General features: G+C 21.5%; 2 protein-coding genes and 1 long non-coding RNA gene across 3 annotated transcripts in view; 1 reads left to right on the top strand and 2 right to left on the bottom strand.

The window, feature by feature from the left end:
* Nucleotides 1–3,849, bottom strand: part of LOC122502727 (obg-like ATPase 1) — a 38,242-nt gene extending 34,393 nt beyond the window's left edge. Inside the window, exon 1 of the mRNA XM_043612902.1 lies at nucleotides 3,694–3,849. The gene's annotated coding sequence lies outside the window, so the exon portion shown is untranslated. The remainder of the gene's footprint in view (nucleotides 1–3,693) is intronic.
* Nucleotides 3,850–4,497: 648 nt separating this feature from the next.
* Nucleotides 4,498–27,144, top strand: part of LOC122502753 — a 272,977-nt gene continuing 250,330 nt past the window's right edge. The window contains exons 1-3 of the long non-coding RNA XR_006301665.1: nucleotides 4,498–4,723; nucleotides 5,123–5,294; nucleotides 7,280–7,405. This is a non-coding gene — a long non-coding RNA (uncharacterized LOC122502753). The remainder of the gene's footprint in view (nucleotides 4,724–5,122; nucleotides 5,295–7,279; nucleotides 7,406–27,144) is intronic.
* Nucleotides 26,258–27,085, bottom strand: LOC122502751. Its single transcript, XM_043612946.1, has 2 exons — nucleotides 26,799–27,085; nucleotides 26,258–26,522 (listed from the first exon to the last, which is right to left on the bottom strand). Exons 1-2 carry the CDS (start codon nucleotides 26,916–26,918, stop codon nucleotides 26,328–26,330), a joined length of 315 nt encoding a protein of 104 aa, XP_043468881.1. The 5' UTR covers nucleotides 26,919–27,085; the 3' UTR covers nucleotides 26,258–26,327.

The following is a 27,144-nucleotide window of genomic DNA, read 5'->3' as shown; positions in this document are numbered from 1 at the left end:
TGTAAAAACGAATTGTAAAAATCAAAATTTGATAAAATTAAATTAGTTTCACTCAAATTCTCGAATTAAAGACAGCAAAAAAAATATCAGCTTTTATTTGAAAGTTCAATACTTTAGGGACTTAATGCACTAAATAAGGAAATTTCCCATAAACTACTTTGTGAAGAATATTTATCAACTTTTTAATTCTGAAACATGTTCTTAAAGTTTTGAAGGTTTATAGAATGTCAATATTTTTATTACTCCTATTAATTTGTATTTTAATATAAAACTAGCAAATGTGATATTCAATTTATTATTATTATGCAAATTACAAAATTCTATATTTTCAAATATGAATTTTTGAATAACAGATTCTAATTTAAAATTCTTGTTTATTAATTTAAAAAAATTTAATAAAATTCTTTTTAAGAATTTAATTATTTTCATATATAACATTCTTCTTAAGAATTCAATTATTTTTATAAATGATAAATTTTTTTTGCAAAAATTCAATTATTTTCAAGAAAATTTCACTAAAGAATTCAATTTTTTTCTTAATTCGTTATAAAATTTTTGCAAAAATATTCAATTATTTTCAAAAAAAAATTTCCGGAAAGAATTCAATTTTTTTTGTAATCTGTTATAAAATATTTCAAAAGAATTCAATTATTTTCTAAAATTTTAATAAAACCTTCGAAACAATTTAATTTTATTTATAAATATAGTAAAATTCTTGGCAAAAATTAAATTATTTTCAACAAAATTCCACGAAAGAATTCAATTTTTTTTAATTCGTTACAAAATTTTTCAAAAGAATTCTTACTTTCTAAAATTTTAATAAAATTCAATAATTAAATGTTTAATAATTCAATTTTTAACAAAAACGCGATTATTTTAAAAACTTGAAAGAAATTGTTCATAAAATTCAATTATTTTCAAAATTTTTAATTAAAATTATTAAAGAAACTCCATTATTTAAAAAAAAAATCAATGAAATTCTTCAAAAAGAATTTAATTAGATTTTTCAAAAATTTTAACAAAAATCTTTGCGAGAATTTAATTATTTTCTTAAATAATTAAATTCTTCCAAGGAATTCTATTATTATCAAATTTTTTCAAAACATTCTTTGCAACAATTCGACGATTTTCAATACATTAATTAAAAAAAATTTTTTTTAATAGGTGAAAAGGTAATCTATTTTCCAACATTGACTATCAAAAAAATTAATTATACAGTTTTTAAATATAAAATTTTAGTTTTTAATTTCTATTGGAATCAGTAATTTCTGAAAATAGTTTTAATAACAAATATTTTGTTCATTTGAACGTTGAAAATTTTAGTATCATAAGATGTCAAGAAAAATGTTATATAACAAAATTTAAGTTATTTTTGAATTTCCTAAAGTATTTTGAACGTTCAAATGAAAGAATTTTTTGCTATTTAAATATTTTTTGAAATTATTATATAAAAAAGAAAAATAATGAAAATTTAAATATCTACTAAGTTTAGAATTAATTTATTCAATATAAAAAATATATAAATTAAAAAAAATAAACAAAAATCGACGTTTATTTGAAGATTCGAAAATTTAGGAACATTTTTTGATTTTCCAAAAGTTTTGAACGTTCAAATAAACGAAATTTTTTTTCTATTTCAAAATTATTCTACAAAAATTTTGGTAAAAAAATAATTTGATTCAAAATTTTGATAAAATGTTCCTAAAATTCTGTAATTTCAAATGAATGAAATATTTTTTTTATTATTTATTTTTAAAAAATATTTGAAACTGAAACTGTATTTAAACTTCAGTGAAATGTTAATGTTATTAGAGAAAAAATATTACTTCTTCAAAATTTTTGATTATAAACTTTTGATTATAACTTAATTTCAGGCGTTTTTCCGAGTAGAATAAAAAGAAAGTTTAACATTTTTAGTATTTACTTTTCTTGCAAGTTGTTTATTAATGTTTAAAGAGTACAGAAAAAAATTAGGAAACAAAATAATAAAAAAATTTAAAAGTTATAAACTGATGAAGTGGGGACTGAAAAAAAGAAAGTGCGTACTGGTTGACAGTGTGGAGACTTTTGTAATGTTCTAAAACAAAAAACTCAAAGAAATTCTTGATTATTAAAGGCTTCGCTATGGTCGGTACCTTGGAAAAGAAAAAAGAAAATTTTTTTAGCAAAATGGCGACGATTTAAAAAAAAAGGTGTTTTTTGATTCTGTTTTTTAACTTTTTTGAATTTTTTAAAAATAGTAAAAAAAAATATTTTTCAAAATCCAAGGTTCCGACCATAAAGAGATATACAAAGAACATTTCTGCAAAATTTGAAGTAAATCGGTTGAGTAGATTTTGAGTTATCGTGTCAACAAGAATTTTTTTCAATTCCCACTTCACCAGTTCATAACTTTTAAAATTTTTGATTATTTTTTTTCCTAATTTTTTTCTGTATTCTTTGAACATTAATAAACAACTTGCAAAAAAAGTAAATATTAAAAATGTTAAACTTTCTTTTTTATCCCTCTCGGAAAAACGCCTTAAAATTGAGGCCTCTAGACCAGAATACCCCCTTAATTAATTTCAACGAGGTGCATTAAAAATTAAAATTTAACATTTTGGAACATTATAAATTGTTCAATCAATAAAAGTGAAGAAAATTTATAAAACTGTGATCCTTATATGAATTTAAACCCAGGAACGTTAAGTAAAAATTTTTCTTCTTAAACTAATGAAATTTTCTTTAAATATTTCTGAACTTATTTTTATATTTTCTACATTGTAAATTCATCTATTTTTATTCTTTTAATATAATTATTACAACAAAAAATGATGAAAAAGGTAATAAATTATCAAAATAGGTAAAAAGATGACAAAATTTTAAAAAAGTCAAAAAAGACGATTTTGAAAAAGAAATAAGTACCTAAATTTAATTTATTTTAATGTTCAGAATTTTATAAAAATTAATTATTTAAAAAAGAACTGTGCTTTAGTAATTTTTAATCCCAACAAAATAATAAATAACAAATAAAAATAGAAGAAAATAATTTACTCTCGCATTTTATTTTAGAATTATAAAATTGTTGCAAACTATACTAATTATTTTTTGAAAAGCACTTCTTTTTCTTAATTTACTAAATTAGAATAGTTAATTCTCAAAATAACATTATTTTAATATTACATTGTTATTAAAATGAATATTAAATAAATGTTAATTACGTTCACACGAAATGCACGAAATTTGTCATCTAATCAATAAAACTGAAACATTTATCTATCCTGACATTAATTTAATTAATAATTAAATTAAAAATAAAAGCCTTTATTTGTTATAAAATTAAAATACAACTTTCTAAATTTAAACTTCCACCATGTGGTGCTGCCACACAGTGAACCGGAAATGTATTAAGATTTAACCTAGTGAGAAAATTAACCTAACCTAAATTTCTTTTTATGGTAAAAAGAATGTTTCTAAATATATTGTAACGAATACTCACATAATTTTCTCAAATCTTAACGATTACTGTCAAAATCTATCAATTATCAAACCTTGAAATGTGTCTTTTAACACCAGATTGGTGTCATATTTTTTATATAAACAATCAACACACCTTTTAACACTTCTTATGAAAAATACATTTCACACTCGAGTTCCAAGCAATTTGAACACTGAAATTAAGAATTAGATTATAATCGAAAATATTAGTATTACCTGTGAAATAAATTCCTAATGAAAGATAACTGTTAAAATTGATATAAACACAGGAGAATTGCACACAACGTGTTGAAGGAATTCGATGAGTAACAAGACTGCGTGTGACGTCAGAATAACCGGTTATCATTTCGTGACAGAAAACTATTTTACCTCACAGAAAAGTGCGCGGGATCTGTAGTAAATATTTAAATTTTTATTTCTTTTCTAAACTTTGTTTTTCTCTTTTTTCAATACTATTTTTAATATGCTTTTAATCCTTTTAATGATAAATTTTGAGGTTATCTGAAATTGTAAATAATCTCGATATTCTCGATAATCCTTGATGATTTTCGTAGAAGTGATAAGGAATTATTAAGAATATATATTTTCACAAAATTACAGTAATTAGTATCTTGTCTGTTATAAAAAAAAGATAATTGTTGCACAAAGTTTCTTTTAGACACAAATTTTTGGCATTTTTGCCCAAAACAACTTAACTTCCGTCTTTATTGCACTACAACAGGAAGTAGAAATTGATATTACGTCAATAGTCAATAGAGAAATTTATTAAAGAATAACAATTTAAATAAAAAGTTAAGAATTTAATGTAAAGTGATTAATCGATTCTGGGGTATAATTTGATTTGATAAATCTATAAAAATTGGTAATTAATAATGTAATTCTAAATTCTAATCAAAAACTAATTTAAATTATTTAATTAACGGAAATATTTAAACAAAATTAGTTTATCCAATTACAAAATTACAAATACTTTACAGCCAATCAGAGCATAGGTCATTGGCCCTTGTAATTGAAGTCGCCATTTTGCAAAATGGCATCGAACGTGCCGGCCGGTGAGATTAATTGTCAATAATTTTTGTGTTTTCAGTTGCATTTTTTCTTGATCAACAGCCAATTTTTGGCAGATTAATACTGTAATCTCAATAAATACTTCGATTATTTCCACCTTGATTTTCTTTCGATTCGGCAAATTGAAATTCGGATCATTCACTACGCATTGTTTTGGTTCTTTGTCGTCAAAAAAGAGGTAATTTTTGTTCTATTTGTAACGAAATTTTCTAAATTCTAATACATATTTTAGTCGAACAACGTGATATATTGTAATACTTTTTTCTTAATTAATCTGTAAGTAATGTGCGAGTTGCCGCACATTTACTATATTTGTATAAATTTGCGTTTAATGAGAACACGTGTTCATCGCGATTGCGGTTTTGTATTTAATATTGTCGAAAAATGGTAAAATAATGTTAAATTGTTTAAAAAATTGTAACATTTAGAGGTATTTTGGGTTTTTAAATAGTGCTGGCACAAAGGGAAAGTTTTTTTTAAAGAATATTTTGATAATTGAAGAAAAACAACTTTCTTTCTTCCGTACAGAATTCCGCAATAAATAAACTAAAGATTATTTCAATTTTTCTTTTTCTAGCACTAATGGTGATTTCCGCCAGCCGAATAAGTGACTTAAAATAGTTCTTTGACTATTTTATACGTCAACTTCTCCATTCAATCATATTTTTAATTCGGAGATTCAATGCGGCGAAATTCAGCACATAACCTCAAAATGGTTCTTACTTCAAAAACAAAAAATCGCAGTTCTGGTAAGTTGTAATTGTACCAATACAAATATTTTTAACAATTTTTACAATTTTCTCGTTGTTTATTCGCGGTATTTAGCTTTCTATAGTATAATTTGCCTTTTGAAAACAATAGAATAAAAACAATGGAATTTGTAACAAGATTTGAAATCATAATTTTTTCGTTATAATTTCTACTGGAAGAAGTGAAAATAATTTAACTATATTAACACTTCTATTATTATTAAAATTATTTTTTTGAACAAAAAGAAAATTGTTGTGTATTTAATACAAATATGAAAACAAATTTTTTTTCAGAATATATTTTGAAGCTTAATTTTCTTTTGTTTCTTCGCTTTTCAATTGTGGTAAATTTAATTATTTACTTTGTTTATTTATTGCAGTTTTATTTAATTAATTTATTTTAATAATTTAATTTTAATTCAATAATTAAACAAATTTAATAATTCACTTAATTTATAAACACAGGGCTCGAATTAGGTCCGAAAATTTGTTTAAAGTCCGTAAAAGTCAGTTTTTTTTAAAAAACAATTTAACTATTTTTATAAATAGAAAAAATTTATCGAAAGAAATAAACTATTTTTCATAAATAATAAAATTCTTCTCAGGAATTCAATTATTTTCAATAAATTAAACAAATTTTTTGAAAGAATTCAATTATTTTCTAAAAATCTTAATAAAATTCAAGAATTAAATATTTAATTTCATATATAAAATTAAATATTACTTTGAAAACTTTCAATTAAAATTATTAAAGAAACTCCATTATTTTAAAGAAACTTAAAGAAATTCTTCAAAAGAATTTAATTAAGATTAAGAAAAATTTTAATGAAATTCTTTCCAAATTCAATTATTTTCATAAACATTTTTAGCAATTTTTTTCTTAAATAATAAAATTCATTTTATGAATTCAATGATTTTCGTAAATAATAAAATTTTCGCAGGAATTTAATTATTTGCAAACACAATTTTCATAAAATTTTTCGAAAAAAATCGATTATTTAAATTGATTTTTATAAAATTCTTCGCTAGAATTTAATTATTTAAAAAAAATAATAAAGTTCTTCGTAAGAATTCAATTATTTTTGAAAATTTTAATAAAATTCGTTGCAAGAATTTGATTATTTTTTAAATTTTTGATACAATTCTCGGCAAAAATTACAATTATTTTCAAAAATTTCCCTCAATTCAATGATTTTCAATATCTATTATTTTAATAAAATGTTCCAAAAGAATTCAATTATTTAAAAAAATTTAATGAAACTCTGCGCAAACATTTAATTATATTCATTGAATAATAAGAATTTCACAAGGAATTCAATTATTTACAAATTGATAAATTTCTTCCCAATAATTTCATTATTTTCATAAATAATAAAACTCATCACAGAGTTTCAATTATTTTAAACTCAATTTTAATAGATTTTCTCGAAAAATGTAATTATTCTTAAAAAAATTTACTACAATTTGTCAAAAGAATTGTGTTATTTACAAATTTGTTGATAAAATGAATGAATTCTTTATGAGAATTCAATTTAATGAATTGATCAATTATTCAATAAGTTATTAATTTTTGTATTTAAATAATTTAATTCTAGTTGAATTTTCTAATAAAAATTGATTTAAAAAGGAATTTCAGATAAAATTTTACAGATTATTAATTGAATATTAAAAGCATTAGGTAAAGCATGGATTTTTAGAAATAATTGAATTCAAAAAAGGTTTCAAATTAAAATCTTTGAAAATTAAAATTTTAACTAAGTAACAATTCTGTGAAATTAATTTTTGCTTAATTGAATTTTTTTTTTTAAACTTTTTCAAGTTGTTATTTTCTAATATATATTTAATAGAAGAATTTTCGAATAATTGAAATTTCTTAAAATTAAACTGTAAACAAATGGATTTGAAAATTGTCAAAGAACTTTTTCGAAAATTATTTAAAATAATTGTTTAAAGAAGAATTATAGTTAAAAATTTTTCATTTTCAGGACGTTAAAAGAATTAGTAGGAGTCAACTTCTCTTCGACGTGGACGATCGAAATCTTTTTTCCGATATAAACATCAGGATACTTTTCTGGCCAAGGGATATTTTCGACATGGACATCAAAAACTTTGTAAGTCCCTCCTGTTCTTCAGTAATAGTAAGGTAACGGAAACAGATTGTAATATAATTTGAAAAATTTCCATAGTGTCAACTAATTAAATTGGTACACATTCAGTCCATTTAATTAGCAAGTGAATTATTCATAATAATACTTTTGAGATTAGATACGTATTTTTCTTGGTATAACGTAATATTAAGAAGAGTTATTGTCTTAAAAATATATTATTTTCTATATTTTTTCGACATTTCTATACGACGAAAAAAATTAATTGATTCAAATAACTGATTGTCTATTATCAAATAAATATTTACTCGAATTAAATAATTTTTATTTAAGTCAAATAAATTTATATTTGATAGGAAATTTTTTCTCAAAGTTATTATTTATAAATAAAATTTTCTTTAGAGAAATTTTTATCAGAATTAATTATTAAAAAATAAAATTTTTGTTAGAAAATTTTTTATCAAAATTTTTTTTTTATAAATAAAATTTTCGTTAGAGAATTTTTTTTATCAGAATTAAATTTTAAAAAATTAAAAAATAGAAACATTTTTTTCAGAATTATAATTTTTCTGTTAAAATTTAGAATAGAATGTATTTTTCTTACAGTTTTTATAAAAGTACTCTTCTATTTTCTTAGAAAAAAAAAATTTTAATTTTTTTCCCATTAAAATTGTATTATTTTGTTTTAATGTTGTCTTTTTTAATAATATTTCCATTCACTGTGAGCTACTATGGAAACTTTTTCCTATTTTCCACATAAATATGTTGAATAATTTTCTGTTTACGATCAAATCTCTTGTTTCATATATGACTACGGAAAAAAATCATTTATGCTTTTGAAGACAAATAATTGTTTTCAATCATTTAAAACTTTTTAAATTGTTTGAAAATTTTATCATGAACGTTGTGAAATTCACCGACGTAAAAAAACTACGTCGGTGAATTTCACAACGTTTATGATCAACGATTCAAAGAAAGAAAAATTTTTCTTTACAAAAACATTACAATGTTTTGTTTAAAATTTTTTCTTTTTTAAATTATTGACCGAAAATCTATGAAAAATATTTTTTTATACAAAAATATATATAAAAATATTTTTTTTTCTAAATCATTGATAATAAACGTTGTGAACTTCAACAAAGTAATTTTTTGTGTGTGAATTTCCCAACGTTTATAATCAACAATTTGAGAGGAAAAAATACTTTTTTTTTGTATTAAAAAATTTGAATGGAAAAATATTTATTTTGTCTAAATTGTTAATTTGAATCGTTGCGAACTTCAATAAAGTAATTTTTTTGTATGTGAATTTTCCAACGTTTATGATCAACAATTGAGAGGAAAAAATACTTTTTTTTTGTATTAAAAAATTTGAATGGAAAAATATTTATTTTGTCTAAATTGTTAATTTGAATCGTTGCGAACTTCAACAACTATGAATTTTTTTTCTACTTGTTGATATTATTTCTTAGCAAAAATTACCAGTCTTTTAGAGACAATTTTCGCTTCTAAATTCTTCCCTTTTGATAATGATGTTTAGGTTAATCTGTTTAGTAAATAATTAGTAAAAATAAACTAAATGGTTAATTTATATTATTTCGGAAAAAAATAGAAATTAGGTATTTTCTTTAAGAAATTTTATTGTTTAAATATTTATTAGTCTTTGTTATAGAAGTTGCGGGCAAATATTCTTCGTGATTGAGGAAAACTGTTTTCCTCAACCGCAATATACATTATAAGAATATTTTAAGAAAAAATTTTGAAACTTGGGCAAATCTGATTTAACTTGTAGCTTGTGTAAATTTTTTATATCCTGTATGACAAAGAGGATATGTTTATGAAGTGTTACTGAGTCTCATGACTACAAGTTATATCGTAGCGTGCTGTCATTACAAGCTACAAACAACATGATACCTCCCGCGATATATGAATATATTACCTACATTCAAATATGGCGTTCCGTCACGCCTATGTAAATTTATAACTTTCTGTTCATTATTTACATCAGATAGAATGGATATATCATGCATAATCGAAAGCCCTATTACCGCAAATTAAATGGGATCAAATGAGAAGTTACACATACCTCTCATTCAATTATTTCCAACCATTTATTTTCTTTTCTCTTTTTTCTTTTCATTCACTATTTTTTACACTATTTTACAATATTTTATCAATTATATTTACATGATAATTACACAAATTGATTCTTCAACACGGTTGTCACAGGTCAGGAAAGTCAGGGAATTCAGGGAAAAGTCAGGGATTTTTAGTAAAAGTACTGAAAAAATTGAATTTTTAAAATTCATGAGAAAACTCTGAATTTTAATGTTTTTTTTGTTTGCCTCGTAAACTATGAAATTACCACGAATTTTAATACAAAAACCTTCAAAATTTTCTATTTCTGACAATAATTTCTTTTTAAATAACTTAATTTTTCAAAAACTATCATAAAATTATGACTAAATTATTTAATGAATAATTTTTACAATTTTTATAAATACTAGATTGATAGAAGAGTTTTAGTTAGAAATACTAAAAAAAAATTAAATTTTGGAAAAGTAACAAATCATTTCAGAAATTCAATTATTTTCAAAATTTTAAATAAATTTCTTCGAACTAATTCAATTATTTTCATAAGTAATAAAATTTTCCCAGGAATTCAATTATTTACAAATTTTTTATAAATTCCTTCGCAATAATTCAATTATTTAAAAAAATTTAACAAATTTCTTTTCAAGAATTCAATTATTTTTATAAATAATAAAATTCTTCACCGAAATTCAATTATTTTTATAAACTTGAATAAAATTCTTTGCTAGAATTCAATTATTTATATAAGTAATAAAATTCTTTACAGAAATTCGGTTATTTTTATAAACTTGAATGAAATTCGTTAGAAGAATTAAATTATTTTCAAAAGTGATAAAATTCTTTGCAGAAATTCAATTATGTTCAAAAACTAAAAAAAAAAAATTCTTGTCAAAATTTCAAGTATCTTTATAAATAATAAAATTTTTCTCCGAAATTCAATTATTTTAGAAAAATTTTTATAAAATTCTTGGGAAAATTTTAATTATTTTCATAAATAATAAAACTCATCGCAGGATTTTAATTATTTTTGATACAATATTTTAATCGAATTCCTCGAAAAATGTTATTATTCTTAAAAATTTTATTAAAATTTGTCAAAAGAATTCAATTGTTTAAAAATTTGTTGATAAAATTCTTTATGAGAATTTCATTTTAACAAGCATTCAATTATTCAATAAATTATTTATTTCTTAATTTAAATAATTGAATTCTTCTAGAATTTTCTAATAGAAATTGATTTAAAAACGAATTACCGAAAAATCGATTTATTATTTATGAAAATAATTGAATTATTGCAACGAGTTTTATTACATTTTTTTGAGAAATTTGTAAATAAATGTAATAAAGAATTTTTTTTTGAGTAACTAATAGTATAATTTAATTGAAAATAAATAATTTTTTTCAAGTATTTTATTACAAATTTTTTAAAATTAACTTTTAAAGAATTTTAATTAAAAATTTTGGAAATAATTTAATTCTAAAAAATTTTAATGAAAAATCTTCAACTGTAAATTTAATAAAAATGAAAATTAATGAAAATTAGATTGCAAAAATAATTTAAAAATATTTTTGAATAAACTAATTCTCAGAATTTTTTCATTATAATTTTTTAAAATTCAATTATTTTAAATATTTTTGATTACATATTTCTGAAAATTCAAATACATTAAAAAATAATTTTTAAATTAAACTAAAGTTTCTAAATTAACCTAAAAAAATAATAACGTTTTAAAATTATTTTTAACATTTTCGAGAAAAAAATCATGTTCAAAATTTTTAATTAAAATTCCTCCAAAAAATGAATTACTTTCTTTTAAATTACACAAAAATTCATTTTTGAAATTCAATTCAATTCAATTCAATTCAATTCAATTCAAAGTTTTGTTTTACATCTCTTACAGCCTTAATTATCTAAATGAGTACAATAAGAAGTAAACTATTAAAATATAAGAATAAACAGTTTTATAAACACATTTTATGTTTGAGATTTACTTTTTTTTTAGATTTATTAAAATTTCGGAGAAATCATTTTTAATGAAAATTTTAAAAAAATTTTATTTTTTATAAATATTGTTTAAAAATTAAAAACTTAATTATTTTGAAAAGATTTTATCAAATTTCAATTATTTTTCAAAGATTTTACCAATTTTCAATTATTTTTTAAAAGATTTTACGAAATTTCCATTTTTTGGACATTTTTTAATTGTATGTAATTGTAAAAATATTGTCTTTTATTTCCCGTGAAAAGAGAAATAAGAAGTATTTAAATATTTGTCTAGCAAAATTATTCGAGTTTTGATTAATTGAATTTAGAAATCAGTAATGAATGATGAATCAGGAAAATTCAAAATAAAATTTTTTGAGACAACAATGAATTAAATAAACGACTTTTCCGACTTTTTTCTATTTTTAATCGACTAATGTGACTTTTTTGGATCGTTAAAGTCGATCCGAGGCCTGATTTTCGGCAAAACTTTCATTCTTCAAATTAATTTAATTAAATACGAGTCTAATGGAGATTCACTATAAAACGAAAATAGATTCTTTATTTCAATCGAAAACAAGTTTGTTTTTAATCTGTTTTTGCCTTAAACAGAAAATCAGTTTTTTTTATTACAACTTGATTTTGCAAAGAATTTTAATGTTATTCGGTATGAAATTATTGTTGATTGAGAGAAATGAAAGTAAAATCGATTCTCACATACGCGCATAATTTTTGAAATTAGATAATCGCGAGCCAAATTCATGGCGAAACACTTTCTCCGTTCGTATATTAGTTCTAAAATCCTGAGCTGAATTCAAAATTATCTTCCAACCAACAATTCAAGCACTTCTACCCTCGTTCCGCCGGCAAAATGATCTCCTGCTTTCGATCGCGTTCACAAAATATTCATCGCATCGTTGCTTTCATCTTTAATGCAAATTTCACATTTTGTATGATTTCCGCATCTTTTATATAATTCACGTTTATTTTTAATCTTTTTATTACGATGGTGGTTTTTCAATTTGATCATTCGTCTCGGAATTATTTTTTATATAGAAAATATTACTCTCTAAATATGAATTGGAATTCAAAATATGTAATAACTAATAACAGATTTTCAGTAATTTTGGAATTTTTGCTTATTTTGAAGAAAATTTTTTTTAACTTTTTGTCAACTTTAGAACAATAAATTTTAGTTTTTGAAACTATGTCCAGAATAAATTTTATCAAGTTAAAAGTATATTTTACTAATTTGTACTGAAATTTACTTCGGAAATTATAAAATTTACTCTAGAAAAAAATTTAATGGCAAATTTTACTATTTTTGTAAAAAAATTTTTTAATTTTCTCTCTTATTTAAATTTGTTATTTAAAATTATTATTTCCAGAGTCATTTTTACTACTTTTAAAGTAAATTTGTCATTAATTAAATTCGCTAATGTCCCAAAAAAATTATTCTCAAAAATGAAAAATTTTAAATTCTTAGAAACAATTCTAAATATTTTTATCAAATTCTCTAAAATGATATGAAATAATTTTTAAAAATATGAAGAGTTATTAAAAAGAAGGTTTAAATAAAGTTCTTCGCAGAAATTAAATTATTTTAATAAATAATAAAATTTCCATACGAATTTCATCATTTAAAATACAATTTTGATAATATTTTTCGAAAGAAATCAATTATTTAAAATATTCAAAAATTTTAATAAAATTTCTTATAAAAATTCTATTTTAAGAGATAATCAATTATTCAATTAATTATTTATTTTTGTATTTAAAAGATTTAAGTTACGTAGAACTTTCTACTGAGGATTGATTTAAAAACTAATTTCAGTTAAAGTTTTAAATAATAATTGAATATTAGAAGCAATTTAACAGCATTTTTTTTAGAAATAATTAAGTTTCAAATGATTTTTTAATTTAAATCTTTGAAAATTTTAATTGTTTTGAAACTGTAATAATATTTAAATATTTATTTTGAAAATTATTAGTTTAATAATTTCCTAAAAAGTTCTCAAAATTTTAGAATAATTTTATTTAGAAATTGCAAATTTCTGAAATTTTCAGAAATAGAATTAAATTTCAAAATAGTTTTACATTGAAATTTTTAATTTTTAATTTTAATATTGCAAATTTCTGAAATTTTCAGAAATAGAATAAAATTTCAAAATAGTTTTACATTGAAATTTTTAATTGAGGGGCTGGATGCTATAATGTGTTACGCGTGAACACACGGCCAGTCAGTTGGGTTATGGAGAGAAAATTTTGAAGTTGTTCAAAATGAATTTAAAATTATTGTTTCTTGTTTAGAATTTCAAGGCGAAACTTTTTTTCTAATAAAATTTTTTTATATAATTGTTTGTTTTTAAGTAAATTGAGAAAAGCGTGATTTTCTAACCTAAGAAATTTTAATGAATTTTTGACTTCAACTCGTGATTACTTCGTTAAATATTAATATTTTTCCACGAAATTTACACACAATATTCTTCAAACTAGTTCAAAAGTGAAACAATATTTAGTAATTTTTCAAAAAATTCTATGTCTAAGTAAATAATTATTTAAATAAATGTGCCGGAAAAATGATGCAGCTATTTTCAATTGAAAAAGTTGAGTGACGAATTTTCGTTTTCGGAAAACTTCCAGTGACAAAAATATTCATCAATATGTTAGGAAGTTTTTTTGAAAATTTTTCGTCATTTGATAGTAAATTAAAGAAAATAGAGCAATTTTAACAGCGTCGTGCTCTGCTGTAAACGTAAACATTGACTCACTGTATACATTGGTCTTGTAATGGCGGCCATTCCACACGTGCTCGGCCACGCCGTACTTTTACAGCAGAGCGCGACACTGTTAAAATTGCTCTATTTTCTTTAATTTATTATCAAATGACGAAAAATTTTCCAAAAAACTTCCTAACATATTGATGAACATTTTAGTCACTGGAAGTTTTCCGAAAACGAAAATTCGTCACTCAACTTTTCCAATTGAAAATAGGAGAATCATTTTTCCGGCAAAATTATTTAAATAATTATTTACTTAGACATAGAATTTTTTGAAAAATTATTAAATATTGTTTCACTTTTGAACTAGTTTGAAGAATATTGTGTGTAAATTTCGTGGAAAAATATTAATATTTAACGAAGTAATCACGAGTTGAAGTCAAAAATTCATTAAAATTTTTTAGGTTAAAAAATCACGCTTTTCTCAATTTACTTAAAAACAAAAAATTATATAAAAAAATTTTATTAGAAAAAAAGTTTCGCCTTGACATTCTGAACAAGAAACAATAATTTTAAATTTATTTTGAACAACTTCAAAATTTTCTCTCCATGACCCAACTGACTGGCCGTGTGTTCACGCGTAACACATTATAGCATCCAGCCCCTCAATTTTTAATTTTAATATTTTAATTTCTGTGGAAAAATAAATAAAAATAAGTATTTAAATATTTAACAAAAAATATTCAAGTTTTAAATAATTTAATTTAGAAATTATAAAAAGAAATATAAGTGTTTTGAAAAATTGAAATTAAAATTTTGTCAAATTTAATGGAAATAGTTTTTATATTATAAAGAATTACTTTTTTTAATTTTTAAAGTTATTCTTAAATATAATTGTATTTTTCATGAATTCTGACTAAAAATTTGGAAAATAATTGAATTTTAAAGAAATTTAGAATTGAAGTTATTTATCAGGAGGAGAAAAAAATGAATATTTTTTATGAAAATCTGGAGAAGGTCAAGAAAATACAGAATCAAATTTTTGTGAATCGACAATAACGAGTTTTTTTAGTCGTCAAATTTAATGTTTCAATAGATACTTTTTTTTACTACTTTTATCAGTTTTAAAGCTACATATTTTTTCTACTTTCTTAAAATTATTTAGCCTTTAACGAGTGTGAAGCTTGACTTTTTTTATTTAAATAATTGAATTCTCAAAGAACTTCCTCAAAAATTATTAAAAATAATTCATTTAGAGAAGAATTTTATTTTATAAATACTAGCAAATAATTGAATTAAAATTTGAAAAATAAATTTGAAAAAGCAAAATTCTTATAAATTATTGAATTTCAAAAAGTTGGAAATTCGAAATTTTTGCAAATCTTAATTCCCATGGAAAAAAATAATAATGATTAAATATTTATTTTAAAAAATACTATTGATGTTTCGAATAATTTTATGCAATTAAAGATATTCGAAAATAAATGTATTACGAATATTATTTTGTATATCTAATTATTATTAGAGGGAATTAAAATATTCTTTAGTGTCAGAGAAAAAGTCAAAATTCAGAGAAAAGTCAGGAAAAAATAAAATCAAAAATTATTATTTTAAATGAATTCAAATATACACTAAAAAGAAAATTTATTCCATTCAAATAACTGCAATTACTTGTCTATTTTAAAAAAAATATTTCACTTCAATTAAATAATTTCCATTTAAATCAATTAAATGGTATTTGATTCAAATACTAAAATTATTAGCTGAAATACCTACAATTTAAATTTATTTATTTTCAATTTATTGATTTAAATAAAAATTTTCTGATTCAAGTAAATATTTATTTGACAATAGTCAAGTAATCGGTTATTTGAATAAAATAAATTTCTATTTCAGTGTAAAGTGTAAGATAATTAAATATCAATAGATAAAAAAAATAAATAAAAATAAAAAAATAGAAAAAGAAAATTCATTGTGTATAAAATAAATTAAAGTAAAAAATGAATTTCATTAATATTCACAAATAGTCACTTGTGGATTCTTAATATGATATAAATACAATTTAAACAACACGGTAGTTCCTAAAGTATCAGTAAAATATAACATTTAAGCTTATGGAAATATAAAATACATATTTTCACTTTAAATGGAAACATTCTTGCAGTAATCAATTTGTTGGTCAGTCCGCAATATAACTAAAAGCGGGAGAGTCATCCTTGCAACGTGTGGTTATCTCAATTATTTTATTACCCTCGGTACCAATTTTGGTTCGTTTAAAGCATATAATCAGAAACCTATTGTATATTTCACCACATTGATGGTGGGGGGACTAGAAATACATCTTCTCTCATATATTTCAAATCTCTCTCTCTTTTTCTCTCTATATACCTATAGCGAATACATTTTCATAATTCCTATCGATGATATTGTGATTTTTGAAACCGCAAATTTGCACTTGTGATATTCGTTGAATTTCTAATTTTCTTTCTTCACAATCGAGAATACCGACCGACGGAAAAAAATTGTGGGTTCGGTTTATTTGATTTGAACAAATATTATGAAGAAAAAAAGTGGGTTTAAAACGACCTTTTTTTACTCTTTTCCCTTTTTTATTCTCCTAAATTAATAAAATTCCCTAAAACAACTAAAATCATAGGTACATATTCGCAACTGTTATAAAATTTTTTTTTGAATTAATGATTTTTAACAGCAAATTTTACTATTTCCATCACTTTTGATTTTTCTATACAAAACTTTTTAGTTTTCTTTTAATGTAGTATAATTTACTATATTAAAATTTATTATTTCTAAAGTAAATTTTACTAATTGTGAAGAAAATTTTTCTAATTTTTCTAAAGAAATTTTCTTCAGAAATAGACTAGTAAAAGTTATTTGGAAAATAAAGATTTTTTAGCTCATAAACTATGAAATTACCACAATTCTAATACAAAACTTTCAATTTTTTCTATTTCTGACAAAATTTTCTTTTTAAATAATTAAATTCTTGAAGAACTATTATAAAATTATTACTTACAAATTATTTAATGAATAATAAATTTTACTTAAACATTTCAAAATTAATTGAATTTTAAAAGAATTGTGTTTACAATTTTCAAGAACTGAGAAGTTTGAAAAATTTTAATAATTCAAATTCTTTTGAAATTAGTTCAATTTTTTAATATATATTTAATTAATTATTAAAAATAATGGAGTTATACAATAGTTTTAGTTAAAAACACTACAAAAATTAAATTTTGGAGAAATTACAAATGATTGCAAAAATTCAATTATTTTCAAAAGTAATAAAATTCTTCGCAAACATTCAATTATGTTACAAAATTTTAAAAAATTCTCGTCAAAATATCAATTGTTTTTATAAATAATAAAATTCTTCTTCAAAATCCAATTATTTTCAAAAATTTTAATAAAATTCGTTGCAAGAATTCAATTATTTTAAAAAATTTTCCTCAACTCAATGATTTTCAATATCTAATACTTCCACTAAATATTTGAAAAGAATTCAATTATTTAAAAAAAATTTTAGTAAAATTCTACTCAAACATTTAATTGTTTTCATAAATAATAAAAATTTCACAAGAACTCAATCTTTTACAAATTTTTTATAAATTTCTTCGGAATAATTTCATTATTTTCATAAATAATAAAATTCTTTTTAGGAATTCAATTATTTTCATAAATAACAAAACTCATCCTACGATGAGTTTTGTTATTTTGATTTGAATTATTTTTAATATAATTTTAATCAAATTCCTCGAAAAATGTAAATATTCTTAAAATTTTTATTAAAATTCGTCGAAAGAATTCAATTATTTTAAAATTTGTTGATAAAATGAGAACAAAATTTTAATTAGTAATCAATTATTCAATAAATTATTTATTTTAGTATTTAAATAGTTGAATTCTCGTAGAATTTTCTGATAAAAATTAATTTTAAAATTAATTTCATTAAAAATTTTAGATAATTGAACATTGAACATTATGAAATGGATTTGAAAATTCTCAAAGAACTTTTTCAAAAATTATTAAAAATAGTTGATTTATAGAAACATTTTAAATAAGAATTCTAGAAAATAGTAATTGAATTGAAATTGCAATAATTTTACAATTAAAGAAATTTGTAAATGAATGTAATTGAACATTTTTTCGAAAAAAAATTGACTCAAAAAAATTAATTAAATTGTAATGACAAATAGAAATAATCAGAATTTTTTCCACTTCTTTTTATTAAAAGAATAAAATTTTGTTAAATATTATGTTTTGGCAAATTAAAATTATGCTGATTTTTGATTTTTACTTCTAAACAAAATTAGAAAATTGTTAAACAACTGTGATTAAGAAATAGAAAATTTATTTATTTTGCATTATTTTTCTTTATGAATCACAATTTTTTTAACAAAATTATTATTTTGCTTTAGAAAAAGAAGGAAAATATTTGCACAATTTCTATTTTTAATCTTATTTTTGTAACAGGATTTTCCACAGGAATTAAGACATTCAAAAATTTTAAATTCAAATCTTTTTTAAATTAAACAACTTATAAAAGTATTGTTAGAAAACATGAAGATATCGATTGCTCCGAGTCGAAGACTCGGAGTGATCGATTTCTTTATGTTTTCTAATAAATAATAATTAAAGATGACCGAGAGATAAAATCATTATTTTATATTATAAGAATATTGTTACTGTAACTTCATCAAAATTATTTTCATCATTTTAATTCAATTATTATTTTATAGAATTTTAAATTATTTTTTATGAAAATAATAATTGAATTCTTAAAAAACATTTTATTATTTATGAAAATAATTGAATTCCTGTGAAATTTGTATTATTTATGAAAATAATTAAATGTTTGCATACAATTTTATTAAAAATTTTTTTTAAATAATTGAATTCTTTTTGGGAAATTTTATTAAAATAGTAGATATTGAAAATTATTGTAAATAGAAAAATTTTTGAAAATAATTGAATTTTTTTGAGATTTATGAAAATAATTGAACTTTGGAGAATAATTTTGTTATTTATAAAGATAATTGGGATATTTACGAGAATTTTTTTCAAATTCTGAACATAGTTGAATTTTATAAGAAGAATTTTATTTTTTTTTGATAATTATTGAATTTCTGTAATTATTAGTAATTTCTCCAAAATTGTATTTTTTTTAGTGTTTTTAACAAAAATTTAAATTAGAAAATATTTAAATTCAATTATTTTTAAAATTGCTAATTTTATTTAAAAAAAGCCAGTAAGAAGTTAGCCGCGCGCTTTAGCGCTCGAATTGTTGCTAGTTCGTTTTGTTTGAAAAAAAAAATAAAACGAATTTTTAATTAAAAATGAAATATTTCTTAACTCAAGGAGAGTTTTGTTCAAAGAAATAAGAAATTTTCAAAAAGTGTAAATTAGAAAAAAAATAAAATTGAAAAAATATAAAATAATGTGACAATAAAATTTTATTCTTTCTTTTGTTTTTATGAGACAAAAGTTGGCATACCGTACGGTACAATGTATCAGGTGAATAATAATTAAGTTAGGCGCCAGGTTCCATAAAGTCCTTATCTTGCGTTGTTAAAACCAGTGCTTTTATAAGCGGTCAAGAAAACACCCAATAAAATAGCAATTGCCCATAAAAGCGAATATTTTACGATACAGTCCACTCATCCCGCGAGCTCAAAGAAACAACTTTAACGCACGCGGTTTTATTTCCCATTCACCTATCTCTCTATGTACTCTATGTATATATAAATGAGAAATATTTTCAACCTTCGTTTTCCAATTTTTCATGTACATTTGCAAAAAACTTATATATGCACGTTATATATTCCTCTCGTTACTTCCTCCATAAGTAATTATCGTAACATTTCTTTATATAGATTTTCATTTCAACGTTTTTTTTTTGTGAAACTTTATTTCTCAAATGCTTAAATATGTGTAAAAGATGCGATAAATTAGAAATTAATTTTGAAAGCGCTTAATGCGTAACCAAGTCTTGGTTTAAACAGGCTTCGCTCTCATCTTTACTAAAACCTACTGTTTACTACTTTTTTACGATTTGCTACTATATTTGGATACTTTTTTTATTTTTTAGATTTGTGACAAAAAGATTTTTTGAAGTATAAATAAATAAAAAAAATTATTCCGATTTTATAGCTAAAAAAGTAAACAGTGTCCACTCTTCTCTACTTTCTTCATTGTTCTGGGTTGCCACAGGTCAGGGAAATCAAGGAAAAGACAGGGATTTTTATTAAAAGTACTGAAAAAAATTAAATATTTAGAATTTATAAAAAAATTCTGAATTTCTGAAAAAACACTAAATTTTTTCTATTTCTGACAATAATTTATTTTAAATAACTTAATTCTATTGAGAAAGTGCCATAAAGTTATTACTGGTAAATCATTTAATCAAGTATTTACTGAAAAATTTTAATTTCAATTCTGTTGAAATAAGTTTCAATTTAAAAAATTTTAACCCAATTCTTCGAAAGAATTCAACTATCTTAATAAATTTGTTGAGTAAAATATCTTAATAAATATTAAAATTCTTTCCAGAAATTCAATTATTTTAGAAAATTAAAAAAATTCTCGTCATCATTTCAATTATCTTTATAAATACCGAAATTCTTCGCCGAAATTCAATTATATTCAGGAATTTTTATAAAATTCATTGTAAAATTCAATTATTTTCATAAATAACAATATTTATCACAAAAATTCAATTATTTTCAAAATTAATAAAATTCATTACAAAATTTGAATTATTTTAAAAGATTTCCTTAATTTAATAATTTGAATATATATTATTTTAACAAAATTTCCCAAAAGAATTCAATTATTTAAAAACATATTTGACAAAATTCTACACGAATATTCAATTATTTTCTAAAATAATAAAAATTCACCAGAATTCAATTATTAAAAATAAATTTTGCATACATTTTTTCGATAAAAATCAATTGTTTGAAACTTTTATAAATTCTTCGCAATAATAATAATAATAATAATATTCTTCGCAATTTTATTTTCATAAATAATAAAACTCATTGCAGAATTTCAATTATTTTTAATACAATATTTTAATAGAATTCCTCGAAAAATGTAATTATTCTTTAAAATTTTATTAAAATTTGTCAAAAGAATTCAATTGTTTAAAAATTTGTTGATAAAATTATGTATAAGAATTCTTTTTTTTAAGAAACATTCAATTATTCAATTAATTATTATCTATGTTTGTAATTAAATAATTTAATTCTCGTAGAATTTTCTAATAAAAACTGATTTAAAAATTAATTTCGCAGTTAAAGTTTTTGATAATAATTAAATTTTCGAGAAGTTACTAATAATTGCAATTCTTTAGGAACTTTTGCAAAAATAATTAAAAATAATCAATTGCTCATTTATTTCTTTCGAAGAATTTTAATAAAATTTTTGAAAATAATTACATTTTTCGAAGAATTTACGAAAAATTGTATTAAAAATTATTAAAATTCCGTGAAGAATTTTAATATTTAGGAAAATAATTGAAGTCTTGCTACGAATTGTTATTGCACTTTTTTTAAACAATTGAAATCCTGTGAAGAATATTATTATTTATGAAAATAATTGAATTCTTGCAACGAATTTTATTTAATTTTTTTTTTTAATAATTGAATTCTTTTGAGAATTTTTATTAAAATAATAGTGACTTTAAAAATATTTTAATTTCAGCGAAGAATTTTATTATTTGTTAAATGTAATTGAATTTTTGCCAAAAATGTTTGAAAAAAAATTATATTTTTCGAGAAATTTATTTGAAATTTTATTTAAAATAATATGTACAGATTGAATTGATTGTGTTTAAAATAATTTAAATTCTAGGAAAAATTTTATTATTTATGATAATAATTGAATTTTTACAATGAAATTTATTACATTTTTTTTAAATAATTGAATGGATGTGAAAAATTGTATTATTTATAAAAATAATTGAATTCTTGCCTAGGATTTTATTAAAATTTTTGTAAATAATTTAATTTTTTTTTGAAAAACTTTTATGGAAGTTTTAATTATTATAAGTTATTGAATTTCAAAAGGTTTTAATTTGAATTTTTTTAAAATCTTAATTCCTGTGGAAAAATAATAATGATTAAATATTTATTTAATAGAACATTCTTTTGGGTAGGTATCAAATAATTTTTAGAGTGAATCAGAATATTCTTTAGTGTCAGGGAAAAAGTCAGAATTTTGTCTGGAAATCAGGGAAAAGTCAGGGGAAAACAAAATTAAATTTTTGTGGCAACCATGCTATACTGTTTACTACTTTTTTACGATTTGCTACTATATTTGGATACTTTTTTTTAGATTTTTGACAATAAGATTATTTGATATGTAAATAAAGGAAAAACGTGAAGATACAAAAAAATTTTAACATATTTTGCCTAAATCGCAAAGTGGCTTTTTCCTCTATCAGGTGGGGCAAAATAGTCACTTGCAATGCTTTCGTAAAACTCTTATAACTTAGTCCTTTCATGTAATACAGAAAATTTTCGATTAGGATTTTGAAGCTTAATAACTATTTTAGTACCAGTTGGAAATTAAAAAAAAATTATTCCGATTTTATAGCATAAAAAGTGAACAGTGGCTCTTTCACTCCACTCTACTTTCTTCATTCATTTCGTGAACAAACTTAAACACTTTTCTTTTATTTAAAAAAATATTCAATTGATTAAAATGTATGTTCACAACTCTATGTATACAGTACCGTCCGCAATTGTCAGTCCACCCATTTTTAAAGGAATGACAAAAATTTTTTAACATAAAATTCATGAAAACTAAAATTTTTTTTGGTTTATATTTTGAAAGACGATAAAATTTTGAAAAGAATAAGACCTTACAGAAGTCATTTGGCCAAAATTTGTAGAAGATATTCCTAAAAATCGTCATTTCCAATGTTTTACAAAAATTTAAATAACTTCTAAAATAATGAACGCTTTTTAATAATCTTAGGCTTATTTTAAAGGTCTTTTTCTACGGAATAAGAATTACTTATAGGCATTAACCTGTCATTTTTAACTTGGAATAAGCATGACGTCAAAATTAGACAAAAAAATTGTAAAAATTTGAAATCAATTTTTTGTACTAAAAACTATTCTAGAACATATATAAAATATGATATGGTGTAGATTTTTCAAGAAAATTTAATAAAAATATATGTTTGAATTTCAAAAATTATTTTTCTTTTAATAATATTATTTCAAATTTTTTGAATTTTTTTGTCCAACTTTGACGTCATGCTTATTCCAAGTTAAAAATTACATGTTAATGCCTATAAGTAATTCTAATTCTGTAGAAAATGGTCTTTAAAATAAGCCTAAGATTATTAAAAAGCGTTCATTATTTTAGAAGTTATTCAAATCTTTGTAAAACATTGAAAATGACGATTTTTAAGAATATCTCCTACAAATTTTGGCCAAATGACTTCTGTAAGGTCTTATTCTTTTCAAAATTTTATCGTCTTTCAAAATATAAACCAAAAAAAATTTACTTTTCATGAATTTTATGTTAAAAAATTTTTGTCATTCCTTTGAAAATGGGTGGACTGACAATTTCGGACGGTACTGTATCTATATAGATCTTAATTTCATATAGTTGAAAGAATTTTCTCCTTTAAAAGTTGAAAATAGAGGAACTTTGGGAAAAAGTGATTTTTAAATCGCGAATTTTATCACAGAATCGATTTAACGATGTCGTAATAGTTTCCCAAGGAAGATGGATGCTTAATATAGAGTAAAGGTCCATCGGTTATATTACTCGCTCATAAACTGCGCAAATGCTCAGCCCCCTTGAGTGAGTCTCTGTCTCTCTCATTCGCCATGTATCCCCTTTGGAATATTGTGGATATATTTTTTTTTTCCTCGTTTCCTGGCGACTCGAGTGATTATTATACAAGAACGTTCACATACCGGTTCAACTCTTTTTAAAGCCCCTTTGGCTTCAGAAGTTCGCATATATGCGCATGGATAACTTTGCGTCCAAGTTTGCATTTTCACATCCAATACACAATTCTAAATGCGCATGCATAACCATATTTAGATTAGAGCATTCCTAATAGGGATTAATGCAACTGTAGAGAATGCAGTTGAATTCCATTCTCATATATGATAATTTTATTCTTCTTTTGAAAACAAAAGCTTATAATGATTATAAGTATATGCGATTTCATTTTGAGCATTTTGCTATAATGCATATAGCTGTTAAATTTTGATTGTATCAAAGTGCAATGGATTGGTACCAAAAAATGTGGATTGAATCATAATTTGAATTGGATTTTTGGTATTAATTTATTTGATTCACTTTGGTGTCAATTTAATACCGCGTCAAGAAAATTAGGTTTGTAATAATTCGCACTGTTAAAAATGAATCGTACAAAAAGCACAGATAGACCCCTTTTTATCTCATTCTTTTTTTTCTCATTTTTCCTTTTCTATTCCCTTTAGTAAAATTTTCTAAAACAATTTTGTTCATTTGAACATTCGAAACTTTGGGAAAATAAAAATTCAAAACATAATTAAAGGAAGAGTTGTGTTTGCACTTGCAGTCTTTATACATTTTTGGATTAAAACTTTTTAAATTTTAATCAGTTAAAAATAACTGATTTAGAAACTAAAATTCAGTGACTAATTTAAATATAGTAATATTTCTACTGATCATTTTACTTAAAAATAAATGATTGTCAGTTAAGAATAACTGATGTTTCAGTAGGTCTTTTTTTAACTGATTCTGTTAGTCAAGTCTAACTAAATTTGAATTATTTTTTTATACTGAAAATCAGTCATTTTTTCACTGACAATAAATTATTTTTAACTGATTCAGAATTAAAAAGTCATTCCCTGATTGTCAGTTGAAACTATGATTTTTAACTGATTTAAATTTATTATTAGGTTTAATTTTTAAATTTTTGGAAAATTTTAATTCCTTTGTAGAAAAATAATAATACGCCTCGGATATTATTACTTTTTTCGATTTTTTTACTTTGTTTCAAAATTTGCGACTTTTTCGAATTTTCTTTAAAATATCCCAACAAAATATCATATTTATTGTACTATAAAATGCAATTTATTTCCTTCGATTTTTATAGCGTAAAAAATATCTATAGAAATATCTTTAAAAAATTAAAAATAATAAATTTTTTTCAAAGTATTTTATTACAATTTTTGAAAATTAACTTTTAAAGAATTTTAATTACAAATTTTGTGAAAATAATTTTTTTTTTAAAATTATTTTATTACAATTGTTGAAAATTAACATTTGTTAGAATTTTTATTTTAAATTTTGTGAAAATAATGAATTTTTTGAAATTATTTTATTACATTTTTTGAAAATTAAATTTTGAAGAATTCTTATTGCAAATTTTGTGAAAATAATTAATTTTTTTGAAATTATTTTATTACAATTTTTGAAAATTAATATTTTGATGAATTTTTATTACAAATTTTGTGAGAATAATAGAATTCTCAAAAATTTTATTGGAAAATTTTCAAGTGTAAATTTAAAAATGAAAATAAAATTAAACTTTTAAAAGAAAACATGGACAGTTACAATTATTGTAAAAAATTGATTTTTTGTATTTAAATAATTAAATTCTTGAAGAACTTTCAAAAAATTATTAAAAATAATTGATTTAGAGATGAAATTTAGTTAAAACTTTCAGAAAATAATTTAATTTTGGAAGTTGTAATTGTTAGAAAATAGAAATTTTCGACTTTTCTTTGCTCCTTAAAGTGGATCCGAGGCCTGTAATAATAATAATGAAGAAATATTTATTTAAAAAAATTATTTGATTGTTCGAATAATTTTACAATTATTGAAGATATTCACAAATAGAGATATTTTCTACAAAATAAATAAATTATGAATTATGAAGTATTTTGAGAGTAAATCAGAATATTCTTTAAGAAAAGAGTCAAAATTCTGTCTGGAAAAAAACAAAAATAATTTGTGTGGTAAAAGTTGACTTTTGGAAGGAATAAAGAAGTAATTTTATTTATTTCTTTTATTTATTTGGTTTTCTACAATGACAATTTTTCCATACTAATTTTGTTGTATGTTTTTTTTGTTTTCCTTTATTTAATACATATTGCTACTTTAATAATTGGGAGGAACAAATTTTATAATCTTCCCTTTGCGGTAGCATTCTGCAGACATTGAGTAATAAAAGGAGTCCAAGTTCTTTGGAATTTTTGGTTGGATTTCGATTTTTTAAATTTTGCCGTAATATTCTGTCCCAGGAATTTATTGTCTGTTGATCTGAATTTTTCTCCAGTTGTTGTGAATTCTGTTGGAAAAAGAAGTTTATTTGTTTATTTTTTATTAGAGCAATTTTTTTTTGAAACACAGTTTTTTAATGTATTTTTTATAAAACTTTTTTAAAATAAAAGGATAAAAAATATTTTTTAAATAAAAAAGAAGCAAAACTTTTAATGAGACATCATCGAAGCGATGCATTGCGACAATTTGATACAGTTTTTGGTCTTAATTTGAGATCCTCAAAAAATACTGTGAATTGAAAAATAAAAATTCCGAATTCGGTATAAATTATTATAAAACTTACATTTTCACTTTCAATGGAAGAATCTTCGTAATTTCTTTTACCACCACGTGGACAATTGGTTATTAAACAAGCACTGGTTATCGAAAGAAAGAGAAAAATAACAAATATTTTTGTGGACATTTTTTTATTTTTTTGTAAATTTCTTAGCGTTTTGGAAAAATTCTTTTAAGAAAAGGAAAGATGTAGACGAAGAGATTTGAAACGAAAGACTGTTGAAAAATTCTTTGGACTCTTCTTTTATATCTTTCGTTTCTTAAAAGTTTTTTTTTTTAAAATTCCACTTTCGTCTTTTGGATTATTTTGCAGTTGCATTAAGATTCTATGATAATGCATCAAGGAGGAAACT

Source organism: Leptopilina heterotoma, unplaced genomic scaffold, assembly GCF_015476425.1.
Source record: "Leptopilina heterotoma isolate Lh14 unplaced genomic scaffold, ASM1547642v1 Lhet_237, whole genome shotgun sequence".
In the NCBI taxonomy this organism is placed as follows: Eukaryota; Metazoa; Arthropoda; class Insecta; order Hymenoptera; family Figitidae; genus Leptopilina; species Leptopilina heterotoma.
The sequence above is the reverse complement of the archived record's forward strand: the minus strand, read 5'-3'. Positions and strand labels throughout refer to the sequence as shown.